Source organism: Acanthopagrus latus, chromosome 21, assembly GCF_904848185.1.
Source record: "Acanthopagrus latus isolate v.2019 chromosome 21, fAcaLat1.1, whole genome shotgun sequence".
Taxonomy (NCBI): domain Eukaryota; kingdom Metazoa; phylum Chordata; class Actinopteri; order Spariformes; family Sparidae; genus Acanthopagrus; species Acanthopagrus latus.
In genome coordinates, this window is record NC_051059.1 from 3,759,104 (window position 1) to 3,784,088 (window position 24,985).

At 39.6% G+C, this 24,985-nt stretch overlaps 1 protein-coding gene across 1 annotated transcript in view; it reads right to left on the reverse strand.

Annotated features, from left to right (window-relative positions):
• brinp2 (bone morphogenetic protein/retinoic acid inducible neural-specific 2) overlaps positions 1–24,985 on the reverse strand; it is a 230,573-nt gene that overhangs the window by 47,744 nt on the left and 157,844 nt on the right. The window contains exon 6 of the mRNA XM_037085301.1: positions 10,016–10,252. Within this exon, the coding sequence (XP_036941196.1) occupies positions 10,016–10,252 (237 nt within the window). The remainder of the gene's footprint in view (positions 1–10,015; positions 10,253–24,985) is intronic.

The following is a 24,985-nucleotide window of genomic DNA, read 5'->3' on the forward strand; positions in this document are numbered from 1 at the left end:
CCATGACGTTTTAAATCTGCCATTGCTATGCTTAAGATTTGGTTAGGTTTACACACAAAAACAACTTGGTTAGGATTAATTAAAATGGTTAAAAGAACCAACTTTTACTGAATATCTGTCTCCAGTGTTTATAGCAGCTTCTTCAAGATGTTATGCAGCTGCCATCTTAAAGAGGGCAGATATAAATATACTGACAGCTTTTGATAATGTACCAAATTTGACTTTGCTTAGAGTATACCAGCTATTTGATAAGGCACACTGTTTTTTCTTGTGACATTTCTTCATATTCCTTTGCTGCTATGGAACTAGGCAGAGCAATTAATAGTAAATGCAGTTTTGCTTGAGCCATTACAGGGCTATTATTAGTTCAGTGTGTCCCTCTTTTCTTGATTAAGAGCTTTGACTGGCAAACACTAAGCAAGCTGTGCTCTGCAGCGTATGTGCATCCTGCAATGGTGACAATCAGACAAAAAAAACTTTCCAGTTGTTGTTTAATGAGTAGTTTAATCCAGTACTGCACTTTGTCTGATCGTCTGACATGTTGGCCTAATGGTCACGTTACAAACCTGATTCGTCACTGGACACTGACTGAAATGGTTCCACTTGCAAACCACATCCAATTAACACTGTATGACTAATGTGGGGCATTGTGTTGCAGCAGGTTGAGCAAAACCAGTGCCTGAATTTCTTATCCACAATGTCTTTTGATGGTCAATCTTTGGCAAACAGATATACAGCTGCAAAATGTTTCTTGTGCCACTAGACAAATACAACATACATACATAACTCTACAACAATGTAGCAGCCCTCTGAGGCTGTGTTGCTAATTGTTGAGAAACCCAATTCAAAAACAGTAATGGGTGGTTATAGTTGTCATGCTAACGTGCTCCCAATGACAATTCAAGATTAATTTAATTGTCATTCTGCCACAAAAGATTATATGATGGAACTGTTGTTAAAGATTCCGTATCTACCTACAAACACACACACACACACACACACACACACACACACACACATACACATTGTAAAAGTTATATAGTTAATAATACATGCTGACTTGCAAATTAGCATTCAACAAAGCAATATCGAAATGTTTCAGTTTGAAGGTGCTGCTGGCAATTCTGGGGAAAGATAGTTGTTCGTTGAATCTCTTTCAGACTCAGGTCCTCAAATACTGACACCTTGGGTTTGGAGTGAAACTGGTGGTCAGTGCTCACACCGAACCAGAGTAAACAGTAACAGCTAACCATTTTTGATCTGTAGATTCTATCTGTAGAATGTTACGTTTTGTTTTACAAGCAAATACAAACACTAACAGCTGATATCAAAGTAACCGTCATTATTCAACACACAATTTCTGTTTAAAAAAAGAAAATCCAATACAGTGCTGTAGGTTTGATTTTGAAATAAAATCCAGAGTCCTCTTTGAGATCAAGAAGAAACCAAGTGATGAGACTAGACTGAGATTTAAAACCACTCTTGAGAGCACTAGTCCTGATAGTTAATGCTTTACATGTAATGGTATATTGGTCTCCCCATTGACCAACATGAACTGAGCACAGCACAAGATCAAAGTCTCTCTTTTTAAAATGGTCTATTTCCTTGCTCACTCGTCTTGCTCTCAGTGGGAAGTTAACATTACCTTCTTCCCCCCCCTCGGAGCAGGGAACTGAATCCCTATTACAGAGAAGCTCCGCCTTATGTTTCATGTATGAGCAAACTCATTACTTAGTTTCACCCCTCTGCAACATGTATGGTGGCCGAGGACTCTCATACCTCACTCCAGCTGAGAAGATTCAGATTAATGATTTGGTTGTTGGGCAGTATGTGCTGCTGATATGGTAATCCTAATCCCTATCCAAATTCCATTATACATTTTGCTCTTAAATTTGGTACTTCATCCTGTAAATCAGAGAGCCTTGTGTCACCTGTGATGGCTGAGGTTGGTTAATTAAATTCGAAAGCCATACTTAGGGAGAAGGATTTATCACAGGTCACTGAAATGAGGCTAATCTGTTCAAGTTACACCTCGCTGGTAGATTAATATTTGAAGTATTAACATAAGTAAATATTGTATACCATATAATTGTGCATTTATTCTGATTTGAAAGTAAGTTACATTTGTTTTCTTTTCATTACAGTAATATGGGGACTGTATTTTATGTGGAGTCAACTCCAGATACTCTGAGCTGCTGGTGTAAATACTTATGAGAGCACAAAGTGTACTAATCAACAGCTAAGAAACAGTTCCCAAAATCTTGATTTTACCTCTGTCTGACTTACATTAAATTCTAGCAAAGGAAATATTTTTAGGAGCATTTTTTGTTATATTTGTTTAGAATAAAAAGAAAAAACTTTTTTACGTACAAAGTATAACAGACCTGTTGTAAGGTAATCCAATCATTTCATTGCCGACTTGCATAATCATTTAGATGAGGAGTACAGAGTATGAAGCATTTGAAGATACTCCATGAAATGACATCACAATGAGCAAAATAAAAAAATATATTAAAAAAAGGAAAGAAAACCAGTGTTGGTACCAGTGTAACGTTTCTATGACGGGACTCTATCCAAAATGTCATCTCAGTTGAATTGCATGTCCTGGATGTGATTTGTGTGATTTCAGTGTCAGAACACTGAAAGACAGACTAAAGCATCGTTGATTTTGGTCTTTCAAAGGTATTTGGTCAAAGAGAGATGAAAGAAAAGAAAGAAGAATATAGACTTAAGGAAATTATATTGGAAAACTATTTTATGTTAGCACATCCAAGAGCCTGTAAGAAGCACTGACACACTTCCAATACATCCTCATTCATTAGACTGAACACGTCAATTTTAAGAGTCTTGACCATTGCAGCGTATCAGTGACTTATGCCTCAGACTTTCATCATGGGCTTGTAGCGTGGTCAGGTTCAGGCAAGAAAAATCCTTAGCGAGGTTTAGGGGACCATTGTTTAGGTTAAGAGCTCACATCGACTTCTGCTTACAGACTCAAACAGCAGTCTCCTGAATGAAAATCTTGTGCTTGTTAAACATGTCCATCCCTCCATGACCTTCTCCCTATATGGACTTTCACTCTAAATAATCTCCTCACATGCTTCTCTACAAGCATATTAATAATTACTATGGTCACTAGAGGTCTCCGCTTCAATTAAGCCACATGTTCTGTATGTCAATATTGAACCTATGTGGTTGTCTATGTTTTTTGGTTTATTTGAGGACAGGCAGAACCTAGCACAGTATGTTAAAACGCCACTGTAATGATGAAAACAATTCTTGCAATTAGCACTTGTTGAGTGCTAATATTCAAATACTACCTTCTGAGCTGTACCTCAAGGTAAAGCACTCACAAAGAACTTTTAAGTCGGTAACAGAGGAAACAAACCAGAGAGCTCTGAAGCAGGAACGCGGCAGTGCAATCTTATGCACACACTGAGTAAAGCCAGGTGTTAAGTAATCTAGTGCTAAGCCTTGAAGATGGCTGTGTTTTAATTTCACAAAAGGTGTGATGTTCCATACAAAACGTATTCACACCTTCCAAGAACCTTCTCAAACTGTACATGAGACCTATCCTATCCCCTTATGTCTGTCTTTAGCACACACACACACATCCAAAAACTACTTTGAGCGTGTGTATGAAAGAAAGAAGATGCAAAAAACAGGGAGAGATAGTGAGTAAGAGGGCTCGAAGTCAAACATATTTGCTATGTAGATTACCCTCCTCATCTATCTGTATTCATCTTTTCATCTCAACTTGCCTTGTGTGAGTTGGGTTAAGTGTGTGAATGTCTAAGTGGATCGTGTGTGTTCCCTAAAATTAGATCAAACTTTGATGATCCCCTGAATACATGCCTGTGGGTGTACAGTGTTTGCCTGTCTGCGCTGTCTGTCCGTGTGTGTGTGTGTGTGTGTGTGTGTGTGTGTGTGTGAGACGAACTGAGGAGCCCTCCCTGATATTTTTAGCTCTTTACTCAAACACCCAAGCCTCTAAAAGTACTAAAGGCCTCGTTTTTTATGACAAACAGCACAAAGTTAAGCTCCTGACAAAAACCATAATGTCAGCGGAACAAGAAAAGCCTGGCAATTACACGTCTTCCTCCTCTCTTCTCAATCCTCTGTCAGTGTTTCTTTATAAAGATTTAATATACAGCAGAAAAGCAACTTTGCAAAGTCAGGTGCCGTCAGAGAGGCTAAGTGAATGCACGGAGATGCTGTTTACCTCTGTAATGTCACTCACTAAGCAATTTCCACGTAAATGGCATCGCACACACAATCACATGAAACTCTGCGGGGAAACACAACACACTTGCAAAGTTTAAGAAAAGCTGCCAGAAACCTGTCTCCAATTAAATCCCGCTTACACCCTCCAAGTCATTAAGACGTGAGCTGCTGATGTGTTGAGATGAAGCAATAAAAAAAAAAGAAAGAAAAGAGAGAGAGAAAGAAAGACAAAGCTTCAGCCAATTTAGGAAGTGATACCTGAATAGTTCTGCATCATTGCTGCCATTACATCACACACCTGTGTCTCGCGCTCTGTGATGAATAGTTTTGATAAAGCCGCCTGGCTTGGTGGAAATCGATTTAACAAGCGTGAGACTGCACACCTGACGGGGCCTCCATCATTGTGTCACAGCATGGAGAGACACAACTTTCTGGCTACCTGCTCTAAACTTCACATATACCATATAATGTCTAATAGTGCAAAAAGTATGCTGGAAACAGACAACAAGTCAAATTCCATATTCCAAGGCTTTGTGTTTTTAAGTTTTGTGTCTTTAGAAAATAAATATGTTTTCTTTAATTATCAACTTTCCTCAGTAGAAATGACTCACATTGCTCTCAAGCTATCCTCTTAATTTTACAGGAAGTGGGAAAGACCTTAACACTATGGCTAAATTCAAATGACTTATTCTTCCAATTATCTTTAGCTTTCGCCACTGAGAATAATATTACTTCAACTTGTTATTCTTTCCCATCCCTCTCCTTCTAATACAGTGTATATATATATATATATATATATATATATATATATATATATATATATATATATATATATATATATATATATATATATATATATATATATATATATTAATACTTCTGCTCGTACAAAAGTTACTCTGCCTTTGGATAGTTTTATTGCCGATAGCGTTGGTGTCTTTAACTCACCATATATCATTTCTGCTGCTAAGGTTGTGGACTGGATGGAGTGAGTGAGCAAAGCGTGTGCTCAGCTGCTCAGAGCCAGTCAGCTATGGAGGAGAGAGTTGGGTGCAGAGTACAAACACCTATCTCCCAGTCTGAGAACTGAAAATATTACAGAAGTACCAAAGACTGCAGTTTCTCCAGTGGCCACTATACAACTAATCGGTTTAAATCATATCATAATGTCATAGCTTGGTAGCTTCAGCTCCATCCATGCTCCACCTCTGGCCCATTTTTTGATCAGCCAGGAATTATCACTGCTAAGCTGGCGACCACCAGCACCACCCACTTTGGGCTTCATCCTGGCTATTCAGAAACCTATGGGTGACGTCTTCTACTGTATACAGTCAATGGTTGTTTCTCATGTGAGAGAATCAAATAGTGAGAGAATCTTTAACAGGCCTTGAAGTGTACTAAAAAGTGTATTCGATCTCTTAAAAACAACAATTAGATTTCCAAAAAAACGTAGTGTTCCCAAGAAAAGGTTGTGAGGGCAAAGACACTGCAATCACGCTTCACAGCAATCTGGGGCAATAATGTGTCATTTCATCACTTGCCAGCCACTAAATAACCTAAAAAGAACAAAAGTGTAGGTCTGCCGTATGATCGGCAGAGGGTCAGCAGGCCAGAAGAGTAAAAGCATAACCCTGGGTCCAACTATAGCACAATGGAAAGAAGCAAAGCAACAGCTCAGTTTCCTGAACAGCCTCAGAGATACAGTCTGCTTTAAATGACTGGCAACATCCACGATATGTGCTTCATGTATTCAGGAAACTCACTAATGGTGGTTTGTGATGAAAGTTTTGTTCATAATTTTACCAGTCACCTTCATTTTCACCTCCAAAAAACTTTGGCTAACCCTGTTTGATAATGTCTTTTCCAGGTGATGTCACTATGTCCAGATCTCAGTGAATCACTTAGTGAGGACACTGTTACTATCATTTAGTTATCATTACAGTTTAATAACTACAACAATGAACCCAGGTGTTGAAATTAATGGAAATATTAAGATAAGATTATGTTACAGTGAAATATGATATTGCTCTAATCGGTACACTAAGGGATTTCACTGCTACAGCCTATGTTGATCAGGTATAACTGGTAGCTACTGGTGGCTAATGTTAGCAAACTTTAGATAGATATTCATTTAGAGCCAACAGCTGTCAGAGTTTATGACTTAATGACTCTTCATAGTGTTTCCTCTACCTGTAAATAGTGGTGTGCCGCTGCTGAAATTTGACTGCTGTTGCTGAGAAGAGGAGGGAGGAGGAAGAGAAGGCGGTCGAGGAGAAGGAGAAGGAAGAGTAGTAAAGAGAAAGGAGTGAGAGAGGTCTGCGTTTTATCTCTGATGTTAGATTAGTTTGCATATGTAGGTCAATTAACACACCCAGTTCATACAAACGGCAATAGCATTAAGCATATGAGGAAGGACCGTAATCCACTTGAACTATTACCTGAATATGTCAGCTCAACGACAGTAACAACGAGCATTTGGTAGATTAACTAGTGTCACTGAATCAAGCCATGCTGAATAGGCTGGATAATTTCTCCTGCAGGATAATGCTGCCTCACTCAAGAATCACATAGTAATGTTATAGCAAATGTAGTCATTTGTATGGAATACAGCTACAAACAATAATCTGTGAAATTAATAACATTTGGTTGATCCATATTGAAATAAAGTCAGCATGTATTGCACATGAATTGATTAGTTTTTCCTCATGCTGGCTCCAGGCCCCTACTGTTACTTCTTACTTAAGAAAAAAAAAAAACGATTCCCTCAGATATTAATTATTATCAGACATAAAAAATTGCCATTTTTTTGTTTTGTTTTGTTTTATCACTGAAATGTAATTCAATTCAAAAAGTTAATTGGCACCATTTGATCATGCAAATTAATTTGAGAAAAACAAGGACAGTTAAGTATGCATAATTGAGGGAATGAACAGTTAATGACAGTTAGCTTGTTGCTAGCTAACACCCAATGGATGTAAATGGTCACCCAGTGGATGCTGGGGGTCAAACAAAATAACAGCTTGTTTGTCAAATTACATAGGCAAAAATCCTGTGTGGGGGGGGGATTTGCTTAGCGTCCATCTGCTGCCAGCAGACACTCTGAAATCTTCCAGGTGGCACACTTTGCAAAGGTACGAAAAAATGTAAAAATTCCTAGGTAAAACACAGCTTTTACTGTTTTACTTGTGCTTCTGCTAAATTATGTGTAAGCGCATACACTTATCCCTTAATTTTAACTCGTCTCCACTGTTCAATAAACGCTACTTCCCCTTGGCTCAAAAGTTGGACAGCACGCTATAATATTGCAAGACAACCTTGTGTTGTACTCAGAAAGATTTTAGATTCGCTTTAGTTGTTTCCCCTTTGGAGTTTACTTGTAAAAGCATGTTTGCATAAAGGATAGAAACAGCTGGCCGATGGACCTAAACCACAATGTCCCTCCACTCTGAGATCTGAGAAATAGACTGTCACAAATAAATCTAAATAGAAACACTGACATACACTGATTAAGACAATGTTTTGTCCATACAACACTAAAATAACCCTCACAAAATAAACCATGTAACAGTAACATCGTATAACAGTCATAAATGATGATAGTCACATAATTGATGAATGCACACTGCCTTTCAGTAAATATCACAAGTGATGATGAACATGGTTAGAACAACACTTCACAGGCACACGCTGCATAAACAGAGTGTTATTGTGAATAAACTGCATCCAGCTTGGAGCTATAAATCATCACCATCCCACCTGCTACATCTGTAACTGGAACAGAACGATCTTATACAACATGGTCCCTGTCCAGCTGCCCAGAGCTCATCTCTCTAAATCACTGCAACACTGTCAGTATATCCTTGGGCTGTATCAAAATGGTCATAATGGAGGTACTTTATAAACAGAGTCACGCTATATAAGGTTACAGCCTAAAAGTTTTATTTATATGACCAAAAAGAGAGAATCTGTTGCATAAACCACCAACATTAAGTTATGTGAGTTAGAAATGCAGTTACAAAACCAATAGTATAGGCAAAAATCAAGCTTATAGATGGCCCTGTAAATTCAGATGGATTTTGATTGACCGTCACTGTTTCTATTGTTCATCAAACCACACTGAGGATGATCCCAACAGTACCTCGCTCCACTGTCTTCATTGTTATAGTTGTGGACACTGAAGATACATTTATACAAATAGATATTGTGATAGTTATTGTTTTTGGTGGGAACTTTCCTTCACTGGTCCAAAAGACCACTCTAAGGGAGTTGAAACTCATAAGCCACTCAACACAAGGGAGCTGTGTTGGATTTGAACAGTCTGTACTTTCGCACCATCCAAAAGGTAGGCTCGAGAATTAAAATGTGACAAACAATAAGGCTATAAAAGCACCTATTTTCACCAAGAACATCCTGTTCTTCAAACAAATTCATGCCATCTGAATAAATGTAACCACTACCATAACATCCCATTTTAGCTTGAACACACCCCCATCACAAAATCAGCATTGCATTCAAATGCAGCACATACACCTCCACAGTAACCAGCCTTGCTAATGCCCAGATAATAAATCTGGTGGTCATCCAGAAATCATAAAACAGTGGTTATATACATAACTGTTCTATACAGGACAGGAACAGATTTTGTTTCACCTGCATGACCCAAAATGTCTTTTTTTTAATCATTTGGCAGTGACTGTGACTTTACTTTTCACTAACAGCCAGGACTATGTTCAGAGCTGAGAGCTTAGCTTTCAGTAGAGGCGAAGAGCAAGAGAATAGGGGAGATGATAGGTAGGCAGGATGCCTGCAAATTCCAATTTTAAAATCTAAACACTGCTGATGGTTGATTATGTATCTATAGTTTGGAGGAGGTGTATGGGGATGGTGCAAGATCTTAGATTCTTCATGAAGTTTGAAGGAAAAGGAAAAGGATAAGTAAGTTATGTTGTTATGAACGATATTGACCAGGATTAAATGAGTATGTAATAAGGTTGCTGTACAAAAAATAAGCTAATTTAAAAAAGCTGATTTAGTGTATTCTACGCAAAGTGGCTTTAATATAATCTCATTATCAGTGTACATATTATGCCTGAAAGTAATCAAGATATATTTGTAATCAGATCTATTTGCCCACAAGAGTCATGCCAACTGATAAAGTACATGACTGGATGAAACATTGACCTAAAGCAGGTCTATTCATTTGACGAACCATATCCAGCCCAGACATAAGCTCCGAGTGGCCTGGCATACAGTATATATACTAGTTCGGTCTAGTTACCAGAGGACACGGATGTCAACAAACCGGTATGTAGCTCCTTGCACAAACACACTGTTTTAACTACTTTTTTATTCATTTTGAGTCATACACGCTACAGTGCTGTGTTGTAAGGTGTCTGCTGATGTTGCATAACTTTTTAACTTTTGGGGTGAGATGTGGTGCATGTTAAGAAGCTTAAAACACAGTGTAAAGTTCTGACCCTATGCTGTTAGCTGTCAATGCAAACTCTCCGTTCAAGGAGCCCTGTAATGGTTGGACCAAATGTGTTTGCGTCTTCGGTACTGGCAAGTCAAGGGTAGCTTGAGCAATGAAGCTGCATGTTGAAATCGACCAAAAGTCTCCTTAAAAGTCAAACTAAAACCTTATTCAGCATAACTGAAACTTTATTCAAGTTGAAGCTTTTTTGATTGTCTTGGTCACCGTTTTAATCACTTATCTAAAACCTCAATCAACACAACTTCAGTGGTGGAAGTTTCCATTTCATTCATTTTATAGGAAGCATCCAGTTCGTACCTGACTCCATGAACTCTTGGTTGAAGCCGTTCCAGGCCTCTCTGCTCTTCTCCAGGTTCTCCTCCATGACCTTGATGTCAGCGAAGGGACAGTTGCATTCTGGGAAGCGGGGAGAGCACCGGCACCAGCAGTCGTTGTTGCGGCAGAGCAACTCGCCCTCCGAGTTGCATGCCACATAGCTGAGGGCTGCCTCCACAAAACGCCCACGCAAGAACTCTGGCAGGACATCTTGCAATCCTGGAAAAAATAAGAGAAACACATGGTGAGGTATTTCTTCATTTTTAGAATAGAGTGGGGTTTTTTTGCTGTTTTTCTTTTTTTTTTTTACATTCTTTCACAGGTTATTTTTGCAAGGCTAAAAGTATGTTCAGAATGTGGCACTTCTTTTTTAGACTATGAACATTACATGAAGGCGTTTCCTGATACATCAAATGGCATTGTAAAAGGAAATTCTTAGCATAGCATTTTGTACATGATGTCATTTCTTACAGGATTATAAACATTAATTTTCAACCTATCAGGGAGCTGAAAGATAGCAATCATTGTAGCCTTAGCAAATAATCTGTGGACATTGAATCTTGATATCCCTGTTTTGTTTTGTTTTGTTTTTTTTTCTTCAGTTTTTCCCACTGAAAATGATTTGCGCCATTTGGTAGCCACTAAGATGTCTCATAGCTGAGTAGAATCATGGTTGAACTAGAGGGAACTGTTGGGTTGTGGCGAAGGTATGAGCTTTACTGAGGCAAATTCTAGTGTTATGTTGTGTTAGACTGTAAATATGGAAAACGTAAGTTATGATTCACATCTCTGAATTTACTGGATAAAATGTCACTCGAAAAATAAGTGAAAATGAAAAAAAAAAAAACAAAACTGTCACCCAAGGATGTTTCGTCCTTGTATAAAGGTAAAAAAAAACAAACACACAAACAAAAGTCTTTGAACGCAACATGTGAGAAACATACCCCAAAAAAAGTCCTATTTGAAATTATTTTTTTTCTTGGTTAAATAAAGTGTACATTTTGACTAGAAACTTCTCAGTTTTTGCAGTGTTATAATTAGCATCAGGCTTTCTGTTCTTGTGCTACCACTGATAGTCTGGATGAGACAAGAGTGTTGTAATGTTCTGTATTTTTAATGTTTTCAGTTACATTTTCAGAATGAGTCTTTGTTTTTGTCTTTTTTGAGAAAAGTAGAAATATCTGAAGCAAACAAAATGGCCAGTATGGTAACTGGTCAGCCATGTAGTTGGCTCACTCTGTTGAACACGACGAAATGTGAACAATTTGAAAGTTTTAGCACATAGCTTGCTTACTGAGTGCAGTGCAGACTGTAGTAAGCACTGGAAAAAGAATAAAATCCATTCATCTTACTTTTAAATGGTATCACAATTAATAACAACATCTCACACCTCCATACTGGTATCTGATCATGACGTTTCTGCCTCGCTCATTTGTCTCTCGAGCCAGCCATTTTGACATTTCAGCAGTGGCAAAAGTCCTGGTGTAAATAATAAAAGTAATGATGGCTGAATTTGATTTTGCTGCTTTGGTTCAGGGTCCTGTTATTATTCATGCTGGCTCCCTGTCATGGCACACTTGAATAGAACAGAGTCATTGTTAACATTCTCAGTAACACCTGTAGTTTTGCTTACTCTGCCAAATCAAATATGACTTGTGTGAAAATGGCATACTGGCAAAGTTTTCACAACTAAAGGGTGGCACCAACCTCCTGAAAGATTCCGCCACTAGGTCAATACACAGATTCATGGCCAATATTTTCAAATGACTGTATAAACGCTCAGAAAACATGAGGAGTATAAAACTCTTGGCTCATAATTCAGACAGTTAAAGCATACAGTACAATTTAAGTTTTTTTCATTCACAAAAGGATTTTGTTTTTAAATCGTTTATGATAGAAATTTGTACTGTATTAATTGAGGATCCAAGCCACAGAGTTGATAACAAATAAAAGCTCAAGCCAAAGGAAACACTGTTGGTCATCATGTTCATTAAAAGGTGAATCTGAAGGTAGCTCCCATAAGAATAGGGGGCAGCATATCTGCTTACTGCTGCTCACTCTACACTTTGCTGCAGCCATCTTTGGCTGTGGCTACCATTAGCAAGTAGCTCAGTTATCATTGAAGCTAAGAAGCTCTGTTAGCTGACTTGAGTCTGCCTGCATCACGACCTTAGATGGCTTACTCAGCTAGAGTACTTGGAAATTGTGTTATTTTTCACAGGGTGGAATGGAACCAAGTAGGGCTAAGAAAAAAATTAAGGGAACACGTTAAAGTGAAACTCTCGTCAAAATGCAACCTATGCTCTTTTTTGTGAACGTATGTGAGTCAAACCTTAGTTTTAAAAGCATAATTACGACGAAAGAGGTACTTTTAAGATTCAAGCCGAGAAGTATCAATCTCCGAATGCAACATAACATGGAGGACTACTGTCTTCCAGCAGCAACTATCCATGCGGGATCTGACGTGGCTTTTCCAGCTTTTGATTTTAGTATTGTTTCTTATGCGAGGCTCCTTTTTCAACTTCAAGGTCAACATTGTACTTGGCTAATGACAAAACAATGAATTATCCTTGAATTAATATGGAACTAAGCTTTAGCGTTCCGCCTTAACTGTCCTCCATGTTATGTCGCATTTGGAGATTGATACTTCTTGGCTGCCATAACGACTGCGAGCAGAACAGGTGACTTGTTCAAAAACCTTCTTTTTAGTAAACTTTGTGTCCACAAACAATGTTCTCAATGCTGGTGTTCATGTGTAGAAACTCTGGTGATACTACGATCAAAGTTTCATGTTGTGTCAAGCCTTCTTAGTGTTTTAAAAATAGCAATTTTTATGCTATCTCTAAAGTGCTCCAGCACTCCCATTGAATATTAGGTTGACCAAAATTAAAATATGGTAAATCTTAAAAGTGTGTCTTTTGTCGTATTTATGTTTTTAAACAAAGGTTTGACTCATATACGTTCACAAAAAAAAAAAAAAAAAAAAAGCCTTGGTTGCATTTTGGCGAGAGTTTCACTTTAATCACATCAGATCTTGAGGAACAAACTATTCAAGTTGAAAATCATTATTGATGTACATTGTATAATTAGTTTAGAACAGAGGCTGGCAACAGGAATTCCTGTCTAAATGCTCTAAAATGTAAAAAAGAAATGTCGATGTAATGATGCAATGTTGTCTAGTGAGTTTGACTGAATCTGAGCACACTGAACTCTCCAGTTTACCTCATTCATCCTTCAGTGCATCCTACTGTCAGCAGTGAAATCATGAGTACATGCTAGTGTGGCCGTACATGTCATACAGAATCACTGCCATATATGCCAAAGAAAGTGGCGGCTTTGGGTCTTGAGCTTTTCCTTTTTCCGAACTGCCCACCTCTCCTCCTCCGATTTGAGTATAGGTGGATTTTTGTTCTGCTAATGTTCTGTTGATAGTTCAGAATGAAACATGTCTGCCTACATCCTGTGGGGCTTTCCTCAATTGCTGGGCAGTCATTAAGGGTTATTTCTGCAAAAAATGTTCTGCTCATCTACGAGACTTGTGCTCCTTGGTCTACCAGCTTGTTTACCATTTTGCCTGGCAAAATGTGTGCACCATGTGTGTAAAGTGCTGTATCTCTCATACAGTTTTTCTAAACTGATTTAAACCCTACCAAATTAAAGCAGAGCACTTTAATGTAGGATCCATTATTTTACTTCAGAACTTTACGAACTTTACGTTCATCTCTACAACACAGGACATACACATTGCTGCTTCAGCTCAATTGTTAAAGTTAATTCATGTTGTTAGTGTTTTAAAAATAAACGTTGGCTTTATCTTACAAAGTGCCCCTTTAACAGCAAGGTAACATCATAGCTTCAATTGCATTGCTTTCATAATTTAAATTAGGCTACATTAAAAGTACAGTGGTGTGCTGATTATGCTGCCAAAGTTTCCTGACTGGAAAGCCTTTTAAACCAAATCAAAATCCGACGCGTGATGTTAAAAGTGCATCGTCATCTGTTCCAAAGCAGCAGGCGGCGTTCAGAAGACGTGCGGCGCAGTGTCCCTGCTGCTTCTCTGAATCTGTCTGTTGGTCCATGTGTTTCTTCCTGTCTGTCTAATAATCATCAATTTGTTGTGTCAAAAGCTTCCCTTCTCCGAGCTTCACAATCTCACTCTGGATGATTTTCAACAGCCAAGTCAATCCCACTGTGCCCTGCTATGAATATGCATGTCTCTTCTTTGGTATTTACTCTTTCAATGGCTTGGAAAGAGATGTAATTACTCGCATTTCTCCTCTTCCATGGTTTGGCAGGTGCTTTGAGGTTTTTGCATGTTTGTGTGTGTGTGTGTGTGTGTGTGTGTGTGTGTGTGTGTGTGTGTGTGTGTGTGTGTGTGTGTGTGTGTGTGTGTGTGCGTGTGTGTGTGTGTCTAGTAGTTGCAAGTCTGGCAGGGCTTTCTTCAGTATGGGAGACAGCTAAATAACACTCTACCCACCAATCACTAATCACTATCCAACTTTCTGTCACTTTTTCCACATCGCTGTTTGCCAATGTCATTCATTCTTTCGTTCGTTCGTTCGTCCTTTCTTTCTTTCTTTCTTTCTTTCTTTCTTTCTTTCTTTCTTTCTTTCTTTCTTTCTTTCCATGATCTCATGGGGAAGCTGAAGTGAAACAAAACTGCCGTCGACAAACATTGAGAGAGAAGAAAACCAAAGCAGATGGTTAAATGCGTCTGGGTGAGTCAGGGGATGCATTAATCACAGGTTTTATATTTTTCGGCGAGAACTGGCAGTGTGATCCATTAAGTATGCTAAGAAACTGCTGATTCTCAATACTATCTCTGTACAAAACTGAAAAACTGATTCCTTTAATTGTTCCCTTTGTTACCCCCATGATGACAGAATACAACATGACATTAACATTGTCTTCATTTCTATGTAGAATATATATATATATATATGGTTTTACAATAATCAATATTCATTTATATCAGAGAATAAAAGAGGGGAAATCTGTTCTGTACCACCTAGTAGATTTTTATAAGGAATCTAATAGTGGGGGAGAGTAAACATGAGGACAGGTTATTCAACATGTTCGTCAGGCAGAGTGGAACACTTATCACTCCTCCTCTGCTCACCTTGCTGCTTTTCACCTTTGACACACAACACTATTGCAGCAGCACATTAGTATTCAGCGAAATGCTTGTCTTATTCATCTTGTGACTCATATCTGCTAATCCGAAACGAATAAAACACCACTTAAATATGTTATACCATGTGTCTCAGATGAATATTAACCCTTATCTATGTCTCATCTATGTAATTATGTCTGTGTGAATGTCGTGAAGGTGGCATTGATTCATAGGTTTACTCACAAGTCCTTTAACATGACTCTTTAAGAATTTCCACATACACATTAGACTGAAAGAGGAAATAAATAAAATGAATCACATCCAAGACTTGAACGGAAGCTAAAATGAAAACCCTTTTCACCAACCGGTGAGCTCATCACCGGTTGGTGACAGTCGTAACGCTATAAACATCTCTCCCTCCGTGTCAGCAGATGGGGTGTTGACCACACTAAAAAATCAAACTACACCTCAATTTCATTTTCCAAAGTTTGTTTGTGACGTTGTAGTTCCTTTTGGTTTTAATTTGCTATTTGATGTTATGAAATGGGTCAAGATTGCTAAATACTCATCAACCTTCACTCTGAATATCACATGGAAATGCTGTAGATAATAGGGAGTAATGATTAAGAAGGGAAAAATTTGGGTCACTCATTACGAAGCCTCCAGTTTGCTACCTTCCTTTGGATTTCAGTTGTTTAATACTAACATTGGTGTCATTCCATACTGCTCTGTGGTGAGAAACTACACTCAGTGAATGAATCAATCATCAATCCTCCATAATGTAATTATAGTATATAATACATATATAGTAGAGGTAGACTCAAGAGACAGAGGAGTTGGAAGCAATCAATCGTTTACTTAGTGAACACTGACAGGTGATCAGTCAGCTAGGGCAGGGTGCAGGCAGGTGGAACTGGGAACATGCTGTAAAAATCACACACACATCACTCTTTCATCTGCTCACTCGTTTACGTCTATAATTTTCATCAACCTCAATTTACTTATTTTCTGTATTTATTTTTGTTTGCCTTTTTGTATTATTTGTTATTACTAGCTCCTCATTAGTGCCAGCAGAAGCATTGGCTAGACCAGGGGTCCATCACACGCCTTCAGTCAAACACATTTCTACAAACCACAGATACATGAACACACCAAAACATCTTGTCAAATGAACGACTGAGTACATGCGGAAGAGAAACACCGTTATCATCCTTTCAAAAACCATGAAATCGTGAATCAATCACAATTCATTATGAATTCATAGCAAACTTGATTTTTTTGCAGTCATACTAATAAATAGCAATAATTCATGAACATATCTCATTGAGTAATTGAATGCCTTGAATTAAATAGTAATCCATTACTTGTTTTATTTAAAAGTAGGATAATGAAACACATTTCACATTCACTGTCAAGGGCAACACTAGTTCACCCACCACACTCATCCAATTTTTGCAGTTTACACATACTTAGTTCAATTATGGTTGCACACATAATTGAAGATACGGTTAAAAAAATATTTTAACTGAAATGTTATAGTCTTGTGAATAATATGCAGTGGCAATGGCGGAGGTGTGGCGGGTTAACAAGGCCAATGTGTTAAAGGACAGCATCCTCCCCGGTCCCCCCCAAATCACCTACTAAGTTTCACCAAATAATCCAGCCAATGCCAGTAAATAGACAGCACCGAGACAGTTCACTTGATTCAAAACATGTTAATTTGTTAATATCTCCCAGCACCAACACAGCTCAACTGGCTGACACCCACAGCATAGGGGCAGGCTCAGGAAAGGGCCATAAGTATCTACAACAGGCCAGTAGCCTTCTATGGGTCTGGACACGGTTGATATCACTTGTTGTTATTTGCTCTGTCTCCCTTCTCTCAGTTATAGATATACACACATATACACATGCTTTGCTCTGCAAAACAACTCTTGGCAACAGTAACTTGCTTGCATTATTATTATTATTATTATTAGTAGTAGTAGTAGTAGTGGTGGTAGTAGTAGTCGTATTTTTGTAATATCTTTTCCTCTTGTTTGGTTTGTTTTGTCATTTTGTCTTATATTCCTTCTGAATAAATGTACCCAGAACATCGTGTTACATGTCGCTTGGATCAAAATCTTTTCTCCCATCTTTTTCTATGTATTGTATGTCTCTGCCTCTATTTGTTAATCTAGTGTCCCCTTACAACTATGAATAACGTACATTAAAAATGACAGGTAGATGAGAAACAGGAACTAAAGCTGGAACACAGACTTGATATATCTAGGGAAACAGGGCTGGTACAAATCCAGGGGAGATAATGAGAGAACAGGAAACAGGTTTGCTGGTGGGTAAGGGGACCAACTGAATGGGTTTTTACTGGAACAAACTACATTGCAGGTGGGGAGCGGCAGGTATCTGAAATGACAGGAGATGTCATTGACTAAAGAAACAGGAAAAAGAGAAAACGGTGTAATTTGTGCTTTTGCTGAAAACAGTGATGAAAAAAAAATAAAAATGAAAAGAATGATTCCTCTTCAAGCACCTGTTTTGCAGTCCCCACCAGTTTTTCAGGAAAATAAAGAACTTTGGGGTGTCATCTTTGGATGGGAGCTTTTAGGGTCATTACCTATAACTCTTTGCTTCCATCCAGCTGTAGATTTAAGATCACACCAGTAGACCAGAAATAGCAGACCCATGGTTCCCTCTCTTTCTATCCTTCAGTCTCCAGCAGAGACCACACTTTCCATTTTGGGCAATTTGATGCTCTTAAGCCTCCCCGATGATTACCACCCCTCTGTTATCAGTATGTGTCCAAAAGTGTGTATGTTCTCTCTAAGCCTTTGCTGTAGTGAGTGATTGGTCCACTACACTGGAATGCACTCTTGGCTGTAGCTGTTGTGTACCCTTGGACTGTGATACTGCTCTTGAGAGCCTCAGATTTTGGCAATGACCCAGCTTAAGTACATGTGCTGAATGACATGCTCTCTATGTCGCTCTTTATGCTTATCTTCATAGCTACCTTCTTTTTTTCTGACTTGTGACGTTTCTATCTGACTGTCACTTGAATTTTCTGTAGATATGTCAAAACAGACTAAAGTGCACATTTTCTTCAGCTGGGTTCCTGCTTTCTTCAGCTGTTTTGTGCTCTTTTGCAATAGTTTTGTGTTGTCTTTCACAAAGATTCAGCTACACGGTGGGTGGGTTAGAGTTAGCTCAGTAAAGCTGGGAATAGATAAGTTGCTGGAAAGTAAATTAGATCCTACAGGCATTTGACTCAAAAGGGCAGAATGCCTCTATATTTGCATGGACTTTTTCAAAGGATGAAGTTTCATTTGGCACTCTTCCATTACTCCTCTATATCTCACCAGCCTTTTAAACAACCTTTACATTTGAGATTGTTATTGAGGTCTGTGATGTCAAAGAAGGCACAGATAAAGAATTTGGCAAATGATTTGTAAGCCATGTTATACAGTGACAGGTGGTGTGCTGAGAAAATCCTTTCATTGACTGCCCAGAGTTAGGCCTGAGTAGAGGGAGGCACTCGACAGACCCCTCAGCCTGCAGGAGCTCGTAAGTGTCGTTCAGCATCTGTCCTGGGGCCACACTCATACTATTGATGGAATTCCAGCAGAGTTCTTAAGAAGCATTTGGGGTGCTGTGGGGGAGGATCTGGTAGAGGTTTTCCTGCAGTCCCTCTGTGAAAGCCACCAAGCATCTGTCAGCGGGCAGTGGTGTCATTTAAAGCAGCGCCTGCAGATACGTTTTTGTGCTTGCATTATACAATCCTTGCCATACAATACCTACTTTGACATCACATTACCACTCCTAACATTACAAATACGACATCTTGTTCAATGGCCTTTAGCTTCAAGCTATGACGCTCTGTTACTATCATAATATTGGGCCTCATTCATGAACCGTTCTTACAAACAAATTTGTTCTTAAGTCCCATTTACGAAGTTTTTACGAAGATTGTGGCACTCATGAATGTTTTCTTATCCAGGATTTATTCATAGGTAAGAACAAATCCTACAAACACTCAGGAGTACTCTTACACACATTTCAGTGCTGACATGTTGGCATGGTTGTGTTTTTCCTTCTCTTGTGCAGTTCAATAAAATACAATATTATGGTGATAATTCTGCCTTATTTATTTATTTATGTATTTATTTATTTAGGTAATTTACAGATAATTTTAAATTTTAAAATACATTAAATGTGCCAATGATTTAACATTAATCAAGTAAATTGGAAACCATGCCATCAATTAGTGATGCTGATTAGTGATGAATGATGCCCATTGTGCTTTAGAGGCATCTCTCTCGCAGGAAGTGAATAAAAGTAGTGTTTCCCCTCAAATTATACCAATTTTACTCGCATTTTCTTGGCTTACATTAGCTCACCGTTGCATGTGGCATGTACAGTATGTCTGACAGACTGGCAGGGATTGTGAGAGTTGGTCGGACTCCCTTTGCTGGTGACAGGAGACAGTTTTCTCAGCTGTATGAGGCAGTGGCAGATTGCTTTCAGAGGAAGTGTGGGTGACTACACCAACAACACAGCTCACCAGTGGGGAGAGAGGACCCACTACCTTATACAGTATATGGAAATAAAACATAGTGACCCTTCCACTGACTCTCCCACTAAAAACAATGTCATCAGTCATTAGGAAGTTTCACTGTGGATATTGGCATGTGCCATTTAATTTGACAAATGACTTGCTGCCTATATTGTGTCCCAAGGACATCCATTATTGACTCAAGGTGTAGTAACTGGGATTGTGAACAGACTAGGTGAATAAAGAGCGATGCAGTTTGCTTGTTGTCAAAAAGTGTCCATATGCACTGAACATACTGTATTCGTTTAATTGGCCTTCGAATAGAGGGGTTTGTGTAATGGTTCAGGTTCAACTGAGAACAGTCATTCTTTATCAGGGCAATTTCACAGGTTTTCTATGGAACCTGTGGATTATATGCAGAGGCTATGTGGTTCTTGTGTCAAAATGAAATTAAACTGAGGACATTGTGACTATAATGAGTACAAAATAAATGATGGACATGGGCCATGGAAAGCCTTAAGCAAGTCAGTAGAGCCAGTGGACAAATTCAAGAATTTCTGCCTATATAAATATATATGGCTGGGGTTATGAAAGGGCTATGGGCTTTCAAGGTGAATGGGGAATATAATGGGGGGAATGGGGCACACAGTTACAGCCAAGTTATCAAATGGTTATGGTTGTTACAATGAGTCTTGGGGGTAGAATCCTGTAACAAATTAAGTGCCTGCATCAGTACTCCTGGAGGTATCAGAAGGGGACTAAATTGGTATTTGTGTACCTGACAGTACAGGAGGATGGCCAAGGTCTGGTGGACTTGCAAATGGGGGTTCTGTTCCTGCACAAGTAAAACAAAGCTTACTGCTTTGAACAATGACATAAACTGGGCATTAAGAACCTGAAAGGGGGGTGCAAGGAGGAGGAGGTGGGGTGCTTTATTTATTGGACTTTTACCTAGGCAACTAGGGTCTTGTGTGGGGCCAATAGTCAATGATGACTAGGTGAAACCTTTATCTTTTCCTAAACCTTACCAAGTGGTTTTGGTGCCTTTCTTTTGAAATATAACTGGACATTGCATGTTTGTTTGCACAGGTAGTCTACATCAAACACAACTTTGTCACAGTGGTCACAGTGGTGAGTCTATTAACACAGGTTAGCTTGTACAAGGCCGGTCTTGGTGGGGGTTGACTAGGGACCTTCAAAAGATGGTTCTGGTAACTAAGAGACCTATTTATTATTGTTCTCACTCATTTTCAGAGGATAAAATCACTACAGGTCGTACTGAACCTTCCATTTGAAGTAGCCAAGCTGTTGATCTGGTTCTGTGATGATCCATATGTATGGCACAGAAATTGTATTTATTTCTATGAAACCCAATCCTTAACTTTGCTCAGAATGTAGTTAGGGTGTCCTGTATCAAACTTCATCCAGAACATTCTGGTGAGAGCAGGATTACTTTCTTTGCTTTTGTGAACCAATGTTATGTAAGCCACAGAGCTGCTCAACTCAAGCGATGCACTGATGTCTGCATATTTATTTCCTCATGCACTCCTGCATGTGTTCTTACTGGAGTCAGAAATCAGAAAGTAAGAACAGTGGAGCGTTGAAGCCTTCGGGAATAGAAAATACAAAGAGCTTTTTTCAACATGCATAGAGAATGTACAGCACCAAGCTTTGGAGTTTGTACTGTACCACAAAACGATGCAACACTTTTCTTTCCTTTAACTCTGATACAGTTTTTTTTTCCTTCTATGATTTTCCCTCTGTGATTTTTCTGGTGCAAATGTTCAAACACAAAGAGGCTGCAAAGATTGAGTAGTTCCTCATGTTACAGTGAAGAACTTTACATGCAGGAATTTGATCGATGGACAACACCCCCCCCCCCCCCCCCCACACACACACACACACACACACACACACACACACACACACACACACACATACACACACACACCCCATGAGAAACCTATTTCAAAATATCTCATTCTTATCCGTACAGAAGGTAATCATTTACTCAGACCAAAGGCACTTAAATAAAGACCTAATTAGTGCCAGAAACAACTAACATAACCTAATTTTTGTTGATGGAGCTGCAAGATAAGTTCTGATATCCTTCTTAAACAGAGCTCGTCAGGCTAATTGCTTGGAATTAGAAGAGGAGTTTACCCTTGTGCATTGCTGTGGTTGCACTTTTTCTAATTCGATTAAACAGAGACAGAAACAAGAGACCTCATACATTACACTATTAGTAAATAGAAGGAATATTAAAGCTGTAGTCTGTAACAATTTTTCGTTTATGTTTGCTAAACTTGTCATTATGATCTGACAGTAAAATAACCTATGTAAAAATCCACTGTCTGTGGCTCCACCCAGTAGTCCCATTTTGATTTGCACGAATCCCCATTCTCACTTCAATACAACCAATCAGATCAAAGGGGAGTGTCTGAGAAGTGTCAATCATTCTTGGGCATATGCTGCTGGCAGCCCCCTTCCCCCGGACAGCATACTGGGCAGTGCCCTTCCCCCACACAGGCGCAGTGCCTCCTCTCACCTGGTCAGATATGTTCATGTCCAAACCGTAAACAATGGCAGAGAAGAGACAAGAACAGAGCTGAAAAATGCCCCACCATTGCCCACAAAAGAAAGAAAGAAAGAAAGAATTGGACCGAGCCTGAAAGAAAACATGGATAAATATCAGAGCGTCATTTCAGAGGTGGAGGGAGCTGCAGGATTTATAAGGATTCAAAAGTGATGCAGAGTTAGCAGATTTTCTGCTGGACAAGGACGGACCCCTGCTTGATGTTTGTTTCATTCTATATTTTTACCACAAGGCTATGGTGGCGACGGTTTATGTAATAGTCGAAATAGCACACATTGATGTTACAGTCGAGCTGCCTAGCTTGTTGGTATATCTAGCTTGTTAGCTTGTATTCTAACTCTGGTGTTTAGCTTTGTCTTTATGGATACTGGTTAGCAAAAGTGTCTTTTATGTGACGTCACTCATTCTTCAGAACGGCAGCATGACGTTGCACCAGGTAATGATAAGCTGGTAATTCTGTCTACTGCGATGTGAGGAATATTGTAATTTAGTTGTCTTGATCAGAAATGGGCTTAGTTTTTTGTTGCGTTTTTGAATGCGCCGTCTAGGTTATCAGGTGTCCTCTGTTATCATGGTTACAAGCCTGCTTGTGCACGGCAGGCTCCTCTGTGGGGAGGGGCTTTGAAGGCGGAGCTGCAGCACTGATAAAACACAATTATCTGGGAAGAAGGGAGCTCCAAAACTGACTATTCACTATCTCAAATGATGACATGTGGGTGTGCATTTAAAGGTCCCATATCATGTACACGTTTTCTTTGGTCTCTACATATATAAGCTGGTCCTCTCTGAGTCTGCCAACTCCCAGAATGAGGAAAACAAGCCATTCCTGCATGGTCTCTGCAGCCCACCCACTGGTAACACGGAGCTCCTGCAGGCTGTTCAGATTCTGCTCCTTTTGTTTATGATGAAAGAAGTCATTATCACAGGCCGACCTCCTCTGCACGGTGATAGGAGATTTCCGACAGGGAGGCATTCATCCCTGAGGTGAAGTTCGGTGTGTCCAGCGGTGAGACAGCAGTGTTTCACAATGTCATTGCTCAAAACTAGACATGCAAATAGCTCTGTTGTTGGATGTAAAAATCAACATCAGTGCCTATATTCTGTCCCAGGTACACAACAACAGAAGAGACAGTGGCTGTGTTTCATATTTTAAGACAACGTGCTGGCTGCGGTTCGTGTTAGCTTATATGTGTGTGCTAACCACTTCACTTCGGACTGCTTCAGTAACGAGGGTCAGTAAGAAAGCTGGCTTTGCCTTGACACTGACCCTTGTAAAAAGGATCAGTCCCACCCATACTGGACCCAGCAACTGCACCCAAGCCTCAGGTAAGTGTGACCACGGTTTGATAGTATTTACAGTTGCCTACGAGTACGGTGGAGTTAGCTGGAAACTGGCTAACTAGTTAGCTCCGCTTCGGTCTGCTATGCAATGGTGTTTGAAGCAAGTTTAATGTTAATAATATTACGATGGAGCTTGGTTGTCACAGTAAAAAGTCTGGAAGCATGTGCAGACTGGAGACAGAGACGATGCGAACAGTGTCCAAGTGACTGGAGACTGAGTTGGAAACAAACACAGCTTTCGCTAGCTGTTAGCCATTAGCTACATGGTAGTAACTGTAACAACACATCGAACAGACTAACATTTTTCAGACACACTAACCATTCTGAAACGTCCTGCTGCAGCCATAGAGTCTGTACTTCTTCAGGAGCCTCTCCTTCTGTGTCCCATTCTGGGTCAAGAGCTATAGTGATACATATATATACATCCACCATAACATTAGCACATGCTGCCACATCTTCTCCCTGAGAGGGGCGTGTAGCAGGCAAGGCAGGCGTTGACAGGCGGAGCTCATTAGCATTTAAAGGTGCAGGCACAAAAACAGCCTGCTGTCCAGACGACAATGCTCTTTTGCGAAAACGCACATGCACTGCATCGTTTTGGCTGACCGTCCATATGGATCCTGAAAACGCAGCGCCTGAAAACCAACTGTTTTGAAAACAGGTCTCAGGGTAGAGGGATTCAAAAACGCAGCCCTCCCGTTGTTGTGTGGACGGCGAATCCGCATACTCTACAAAACGATGATGCCATTGCCCCACCTCTCGACCTCTGAGCCCCGCAACGTCTCATAACAACAGCAACGACAATGGCGGACTACATACTCGTGTTCATGCCGCAGAAGATATTGAGCCTTTCTTGCAAATTACTCGGCTTGTAGTCGAGTGTGAGTCGCAGCAGCAGTTCGACCTTATTACTGGTCCGCACAAAAGATTCTGGTTCCCTTGCACTAGCCATTTTCATCTTCTTCTTGCTGTGGTCGGTTTCTCCGACTGTTTGTCTGTTTGTTTACAGCGTGCAAGCTTAATGCGCATGCTCCATGTCTTCTTCTTCAGTTTTGGTGAATGTCAAGCACCACCTATAGGCCTGCAATATGAACTACAGTGTTTTTGGTCGTTTTCAGTGGATCCGTGTGGACGCAAATATTCTTAAAACGATGACGAGGAAGACGGAGAAAAAAAAGATTGTTTTGGCCCGTGTGGACCGGGCCTCAGTAGAGCTGAGACAGCTTAAGTTCAGGACCACAGATGGGTTTGGGGCAATGCATATCGAATACAGTGTTGGTGGATCTCTGACAGCTGTGTGAAATTGAAAAAAAAAAACTTTGAGGGTATATTCAATTTCAGCAAAGTTGAATCTTT